The 8,631-nt window shown below is 39.0% G+C and overlaps 1 protein-coding gene across 1 annotated transcript; it reads left to right on the top strand.

Annotated features, from left to right (window-relative positions):
• The first annotated feature begins 5,380 nt into the window (after window positions 1-5,380).
• On the top strand, window positions 5,381-7,312 carry LOC112349065 (pentatricopeptide repeat-containing protein At4g02750-like). Its single transcript, XM_024682729.1, has one exon. It carries the CDS (start codon window positions 5,381-5,383, stop codon window positions 7,310-7,312), a length of 1,932 nt encoding a protein of 643 aa, XP_024538497.1.
• Window positions 7,313-8,631: the final 1,319 nt, after the last annotated feature.

Genomic DNA, 8,631 nt, shown 5'->3' on the forward strand with positions numbered 1-8,631 from the left:
ACCTTGATGCAAATTGGAAATGATGGTTTTACAAATTGTGAGTTATGGGATGGATAACGGTGAAGCGCTATACCATTTTGTCTAGGCTTGCTATTGGAAGACTTGGGTTACAATGCTCAATTCTTTCCGGGGAACCTTGCTATTGCTTCTTGAGTAGCTTGGTGTTGGATTAGTTTTGAGTTTGGTTGGAAAGAGAGTGGCATGAGCTTGTCCGTGTTGTGAACAAAAGTTAGTAGTGTTGAGTGTGGTAAATCTCTATTGGTAGAGTGTAGCATTTATGTTGCATTTTTGTTGGATCGATTTGGCACTTGATACTCACATAAACCTTTGAAGTAATGATATAAGCATTGCTTATAGTGTTGCTCAATTAATGATCAAGTCATTGTGATACTTATATCATATCCATGTGATAATGAGCAATGTGTTTGCGAAGTTGCTTGGGTAAACAATGATTAACCCCAAAGTGGTTGATGGTGAAGCTAGTTTACTTGCATGAAGTAGCATTGTAGTAGCTTTGACTAGATTCTCAATAGTGATCTATCATATGCTAAGCTTAAGTTGGTACCTTATTTCCTTAAGTTTGTCCATAAGGTGTTGGAAAGGGTTATAGCATTCACTTGGTATAACTTGTTAGTTGATCCATTAGCACTTGGAGTAAATTATTGGATGGAGAAGATGTGTAATTGAGGCATTGACATTACTAGAACTTGTGTTTGGAAGTGGTATTGTTATTTCGAGTGATGAGGAATTTTCCTTAGAGCTTGATTTTCCATGTCATTTTTTTTGTTAGTGTTTTGGCTTCACATTGGATCTTGAGAATGATTGAAGAAGAGTGTTAGTGCAATATCGATATTTGAAGATATAGTATTCATGATCAAGCCTTGGATGTTCCATTTGCATTTTGCGGATGTCGATGTTGGATATCGGAAAAATGGGTAAAGATGTTCGAGGCTTAAGCATACTATGGGTCATGAGAATTGGTGTTGAAGTGAACCTATGTGAAGTTGTTGGTAAGAGGAAGTTGGTTGAGTCTTGAAAGTTTGTATTCCTAAACTGAGAGTTATTCTTTCTCTGGGATGGAAAATTCTCCACCAATTTTTTTAAACTTTTCCGATGGTTGATCTATTGATCACTTTGCTCGAAAACCATTTTGTTTTTGTAAGCCAGTACAAACTAATGAAGGGGTTGGAATTGACTTTGGTTAACTTAAACTTTAGTAAGTAGTTTGTATGATATGGCCCGAAAAGGATGTTGATTTTTGGGGCTAAAGCAATTGAGTTAGATAAAGTCTGGAGTTGGTATAGAAAAGTGGTTGTTGCACTTTTCTAAGAAGGATGACCCTTGTGCCTTTCTTTTGTAGCGTTGTGCTTGGCGGCAAGTTGCACCTTGCATTTCATTAGACTCTATGAGAGTAGTGAACTCTCACTAATCTTGACTTAGTCTTGGTAGCCCTACGCCTTGGTTGAGGATGGTGATGTCCAACTTAGTTGTTTAAGGTTGAGGTGTTGATACCCGTACTATAGCTTTGTCTAAGTGGAGGTTGTGTACCGATATGAGTCTATCTCATGGTCTTCACTTTAGTTTCGACTAAGTGTTGGTCTTGTATAGCTAGCCTCTTCAAGGCATGCTCAGAGCTATTGACTAAATGTATTAGTGAGCTTATTGCAATTGAGTTGGATTCGAGTGGTCATTTAGTTTGTGCTTGTCTATGAACCTCTATCTTGTCTGGGTATTACATTCATATTGGACAAGTATATGACCTGATGACATAAGTTTAGTGTTTGGGTCTTATGAAGGCAAGTTGAAAGAGTGATTGTTGGTTGCTTTACAGCTAGTGATTGCTTATAGACTCGTCAAGGACTGTTTGACACTTGCTTCACTCGATGAAGATTTATTAGTGATAGGTTTACTTTACCGAATAGTGTTGTGGAGGATCATGTCGTTAGACTTATATGGGTTTTCCATGTTAGCATATCAACTCTACCTCTGTGGATATCATTTGGTTGCGTTTACTTTGTAGTGTTGGATTTTATTGAGTCTTGGACGTGGTGATTCACTCCTTGGTGATGTGTTATCTGAAACTAAGTATTGTGGAAGAATTGGTCTCGGATACTAACTAAGGTATCTTTGACTTTGGTTAGCTTGGTTGCAAGAGAGTTTTGAGTGGTGATTCACTCTTGCTTTCTTTTAGCTTTGTTATGGTGTTGATGACATTAAAGTGATGCTTTGTCGTTGACATTGTTGATGTTGAGATTTTAGTGAAATGAGATGTCTCTCCGAAAGATTGATACTGAGTTTCATTAGTCTTGATGAAGATAGTGTTGATGATTTGGTTGTAGTTGGCAATCATTGGTAATGATTGACTATCATCTAGGATACTTGATTTTTGCTTGATTATTGTTGATATAGAATGATTTGCCATTCTATAAGATGGTAGATTCTTTCTTCAATGATGATTATGCATTTCTTTATTGATGGGATGATTGATGGTCTTTCATGATGGTTAGTGATTCTCTTTGATGGTTTTTGGCTTTTCGCATTACCACATGTTCTTTGTGGTTTGCTTTGGATTGGTCTCTTGGGTTTGAAACATCAATAGGATGTTGCTAACACTTGCTTAGACAACTTGAGTTCCTTGGTGTTGTTGGCTGGGATCTATTCGGATTGGTTAGTGTGATAGTTGGCATGAATGAGTGTTTGTTGGTCTTGCCACATTCATTCTGTTCTATTGATTATTGCTCGAGTTAGTTTCGATAAATTAGAATGTTCTTTCCTTCAGGTGATACATTCGCAAGCATCTTGCTTATTAGTCACTGATACTTTGTGTTCTTTGAGTTATCTTTGGTAAGTTATTTAGCATACTATTTACCATCTTCGGTAATTAAGTTTTATCATTAAGTTTCCTTGATGATATATTTGTTATTGAATTTTGTTGGATGGTCAATCCTATGTTTTCGAAAATGATGATACTATACTAATGGTTTATTAGATAATAACTTACTTGGAATACTTTTGTGTTCTCATTTAAGATTTCTTCATTGATAATTAAGACTCTAAGATATCATTGTCTATGACTTTGATATTATCCATCTATTGATCTTTGAGTTTGGGCCAATATAGGCAAACTAGCTTCGGCACTTCGTGTGCATGGTGAAATCTTTAGCCATGGGGTAGCTACTATCAACTGGTCACATAACCCGCCTCTCTGTCGATGTTCCTTATTCTGTTAAAAGGGCATAACTATGTAAACAACTCTAACTGCCTGTTTACAATAGTCTATCTAAACTTTACCAACATCTTTGGTTTCTTTACTCATGAGGGTTCTGGCTTCTCTTTCTAGGTCCCTGCAGGTAGGGGCATATCACACTTTTATAAGCTGGGTGACACCCAGCACAGCAAGGGTGGCTAACACCATTGGTCATTTCCTTGTCAGCAATGGCCGGAAGGTGTCTTAGCTGGTAGCGCATCCGCGTTAGACAAAGAGGTTGTCTTCTAACTCATTTAAGTTGGTGCATTTCTTACATAGTGTGAATATTGTGAACTTTTTTGGAGTTGTTTCCTTGGCGGTATTCTAGACTCGAGTATGCATCGACGAGGACGTCGATCTTCCTTAGGGGGGGAGAGTGTCGCAAATGTGACTTCGGGTATCAAAAGTTACCTGTCAACCAGTCCTTACGGACACTCTTTTCTTACTGCCACGATGACAGGAGGTTGGTATTACTGGACCCTTTATCAGCCCCTCTTGTGCTAGTGGAGTTAACTGGGTATTTCGAGTGTACTTAGACCAAACGAGCATAAAAACGGAATTCCTACGTGTTATTAGCTAAGCATACTTAGCCTAGTAAGGAGTTCCCGTCTCGTTATGTCTTGCACTTGCTAGTGACAAGAACCCTTGTGTATTGAGATTAGTCCCTTAATATCGCTACATGATAGCTTACCGTGTCTGCCAAACACCCTCGCTATCATGCCCTTTGTGTTAGTCTCATTTCGGTCCCAAATGCTAATTATGGAAAGTGTCCAGATTTGCTCATTTGGCATATCTATGGAATGTAGAAATCGGCTTGAACACAATGGTGTTCGTCCTATGCCCAAATTTGCAATTTAGCGCCTATTCTATATTTAGTAAGTTTTGAGCTTGTCCTAGAGACTAACTCTTGATACTAAGGGAGGCTTGAGGTGAAAGCCCAAAGCGTGTGTTCCTCAAAGGGGGGGCTGTAGGGGGTTCTAAATATATAGTAGGGATAATGGGTAGGTCGGGCATGGCTAACCAACCTGAGGCATAGTCTAGCTTCCATTTGTATGCCTGTCCTTATTCTACATCCAGCTTGGGTCTAAGCCCAAGTTCCACACCATGCTAGCTGGTGGAGTACCCATGTCCTCGCGTTAGGCCACCAGTATGCCAAAATAGCACTAGACTCCGTTTGGCTTTATTTGCATGCTGGTCCTGGCATTGGGATGCTAATTACTCTAAGACTATTCCAAGTTGCTCCGGGCTCCTGTCCCTTCGCTCGTTGGGCTGTATGCTCAAGAGTTGCTTCGTGGTCTGGTTCCGTTATTCTTTGGCTCCATGCTTGGGAGTTTGGCACAGTTCCTTCATTTAGTGGCCCAAGGCCCTGAAACTCGGGTTCCACACCACGTTCCTTTGGACACGTGGCATGTGACACGTGGCATCTGTCACATGGCACATGGAGGGTTAGGTTCCACTTTGTGGTGTTATCCTATGGTAAATCACCATAGGATAAATTGTCAAAACCACGTGCACTACACAGAAGGAGAGGATGATATGATGTTACATACTATTATTAGTATAGTGGGATTTTAATAGCTAATGGATTGGTTTCAATCTGTTCTAGCTAGTCAAATATACATACTTTTTTATTTTATGCACTCACTTAGAAGTTTTATTAATCAATTACTTGATCTTTTAATATCAAATATAATTTAAAATATAGATTTAAAATATTGGAAAATAATTATATTTTTAAAACCACTAATTAATGATTCCTCTTTAACTTCTTAAATTGTCCCTGGAAATTCCAAAGTGTTAAACTTATATTTAAAATGTTACTTGATGTAAGATGAGCCACCAACCACATCAACAAGCTAAAAAGACTGTAAATGCACAAACAAAACAAAGTGTACACCTTTGTTAATAATAACAGGAATTTTTGTCTAAATCCTTAGACCTATCTTCTGTTGGGCATGAATCTCTTGGAATCTGACAAACTCATTGAGAGATTTGATAGGTGTAGCAGCATTTCCCAAGCACACTACATAGTTGATGGGATTCAATCAAAGGACCTCTCATCATGGATTTTCCTCCCTCCACTGCTATGCCCGCCATCCCCACTCCCACGAGGCCAGGTCGATCTTTGATGCTATGCCACATCACAGCATTGCAGCCTGGAATATGCTCATCACGGCATATATCCAATCAGGGCATCTGCATGCTGCGAAGATGGCCTTTGACGCAGCCCCAGTTAAAAGCATTGTAACGTGGAATGCCATTTTGGCAGCATATTCCCAGTCCGGAAGTGTCGATGTGGCAAGGCATCTCTTCGATGAAATGCCAATGTGGAATCTGATATCGTGGACGACTCTGCTGGTGGCATATACCCAGAACGGGCATTTGGAAAGCGCAAAAAATCTTTTTGATGCTTTGAAAGAGGCTGATCGAGACCTTGTAGCATGGAACGCAATGCTTGCCGGATATGCGAAGCTCGGGAAAACCAAAGAAGCGTTTGATTTGTTTCAAAAGATGCCATTGCTGGATCTTTTCTCATGGAACACTATCCTTTCTGCCAATGCCCAGAAAGGAAACCTTCACACAGTGGAAGAGATCCTCTCTTCAATGCCTATGCTTAGCCTGGTTTCCTGGAACTCTGCCTTAGGAGCATATGCTCGTTTTGGATCTTTGAATCAAGCAAAAGACCTCTTCAAACAATTGCACCAGCATGATCTACTCTCCTGGAACTTGAGGCTCTTGGCATATGCTACAAACGGGCATCTTGAAGAAGCCAAGGGCTTGTTTGATTTGATGCCGCAGCGCGATGCCAGCTCTTGGACGGTGATGATTGCATTGTACGGTGAATATGGCCTAGTCCATGAAGCCAGAAATATGCTAGAGGATATGCCACAGCATGACGTACCTGCATGGAACGCCATGCTTGGAGCATATGCCCAAAACGGGCATCTTGAGAAAGCTTTGTTAGCATTCTTTAACGAGGCACCGTGTTGGAACCTTGTTTCATGGACTGTGATTTTATCCCTGCTCGTAGAGACTGGAAGATTCAAGCAAGCTTTGGAGTTCTTCCATTCGATGCCAGAGAGAGACATCGTTTCATGGAACATACTGCTGGCTGGTGCTGCAAACCGTGAAGACAAGAGAGTTCTCTTCGATCAAATGCCGCAGCACAACCTCGCAACCCTGTGGATTATGGGAAAGATCGAAGACGTCGGCCAACATTACCTTCCCCGTGAGAGCTTTGCGTCCCAGACTGCGTCCTTGATCTTCCTCCTCCACAAAGCAAGCCTGGAGCAAGCCAAGTTCGTGTTCGACAGCATGGAGCTCCGAGACCTCGGTTCCTGGACGGCCATGCTCGTTGCCTACGCTCAAGCTGGGCTCGTTGATCTCTCCCGGGAAATCTTCGATGGAATGCCGCAGCAGGACTCCACCAGCTGGAATGCAATGCTCTCGGCCTATTCCCAAAATGGTCTTCTCTTTGAGGCCAAAGTGATCTTCTTCCAAATGCCGGAGAGAACTTTTGTCTCGTGGACTGCCATGACAAACGCCTATGCTCTCAACGGGCATCTCGGCCTCGCTGCCCAGAGCTTCAGCCGGACACCCGAGCCTCGTATCTGTTCCTGGAATTCCCTGCTTGCTGCCTACGCCCAAAACAGCCACACCACCGAAGCTTTTGATCTCTTTGCCAAGCTCAAAGTTGCCGAGCTGCCGGATGATATCACCTTCAGTTCTGTTTTAGTTGCCTGTAGCCACGAAGGGAAGTTGCTTAACAGCAAGGACCATTTTCAGTCAATGAGTGTTGACTTTGGAGTGTCACCCAACAAGCACCACTACTGCTGCATGATAAACCTCTTCTGCCGAGCTGGACATCCAGGTGATGCACAAGAGCTTCTGTCCACTATGCCTTTCGTTCCCACTGCTCTGGAATGGACATGCTTGCTGGGAGCCTGTAAAAGCTACAATCAGGTTTCTCAAGCTGTTCAAGCTGCAAAGTATTTTCTAGATCAGAGTAGCGGAGGGTACTTGTTGCTCGCAGGTCAGGTTGAATCTTGTAGAACCTGTGTATAACAAATTCAAAACCAATATATTATTAGTCTTAATCACAATAATAGTATTTTAAGATGTAAATTATTTAATAATAATTATATTGCAATCTATGTAGATTCAAGTGAGGCTACTTGTTTTAAAATGTAATTTTGCAATTTGTATGCAACACAATATATCTTTGTAAATTCCTTTATACTTATACTTATTTAAGAATGCACCGACAAGTTTCAATTTTTTTCCTTTATTTACCTTGGGCTTCAATAATGTGGACTTCAATGATTGACTACAAGCTGAGACATATATTTGTGTCTTTTTAAGTGCAACAATCTCATTCAATCAGGAAATATTGTCAAGCTAAATCTCCCTTTTTCCTCTTTTGTCCTAAAGTCTCTTTACTCTGGGAAAAAAAATAAAAAAAATAAAATATATATTAAGTAATAAAGTAAGTAATGATATAAAATATAAATAGAAGCTGTGATTTTTATCCATCAAAATTATCATTGTTACGAACTATTTTAGCACACTCTCAAAAATTTCAAATATTTATTATCTTATAATGTATAATTCATAGATTATAAAATGCTACCTAAAATTCTTCATTATTGAAAATTATTTTAATAATTTAGAATACAGTAATAATTATATTATAAATATTAGAAAATATTTTAATTGAAATGTAGCACAAAAAAATCAGTTGCTTTTCTTAAAGACTGATATTTTGTTTTCTACAAATTATGTATTCTTAAAGACAATTTAATAGACCAGGTCAAATTTTTATATAATTAAAAAATATTTATTTTTAGCTTCAATGTAATTTTCCTAAATAAGTATGACTAGTGTATTATTATCTTAATTAATTAATTAATGAGATGATCAAGATAATGAATCAAGCTGCTATCAATCTAGAGCCTTTACTCTCCTATAAGTTGAGAAGCTTATAAATGGTGGTGGTGCTGGTAGTGTTGTGAAATGTATATACTATGTTTGAAAAATCTTAAAAGTAATATTACAGTAGTAACAACCTTGAATAACAGCAAGGTATTGGCACTGAAATTTCAAATCATACCGTTCAGTATAGCATGTTAAATGGCTGTCCTTCAAATTAATTATATTGGATATACTAATTAAAATGTGAGTATAACTTTTAGTATAAGTCACTCTGTGAGTGCTTGAGATATGGGAATAGGTATATTAATTAGAGTTTATATATACAACAACGGGATGGACCAGATTCAATCCTAAATAGATAATTTATATACTATAATACTATAATTAATGTAGTATCTAGCAAAAGTATTATCCATCGTGTGTGTGTGTTTATATATATATATATATATATA

This window comes from Selaginella moellendorffii, unplaced genomic scaffold (genome assembly GCF_000143415.4).
Source record: "Selaginella moellendorffii unplaced genomic scaffold, v1.0 SELMOscaffold_35, whole genome shotgun sequence".
Taxonomy (NCBI): Eukaryota; Viridiplantae; Streptophyta; class Lycopodiopsida; order Selaginellales; family Selaginellaceae; genus Selaginella; species Selaginella moellendorffii.

Excerpts from the sequence above, each read along its gene's own strand:
- LOC112349065 (XM_024682729.1), top strand. The coding sequence starts at position 5,381 with ATGCCACATCACAGCATTGCAGCCTGGAATATGCTCATCACGGCATAT.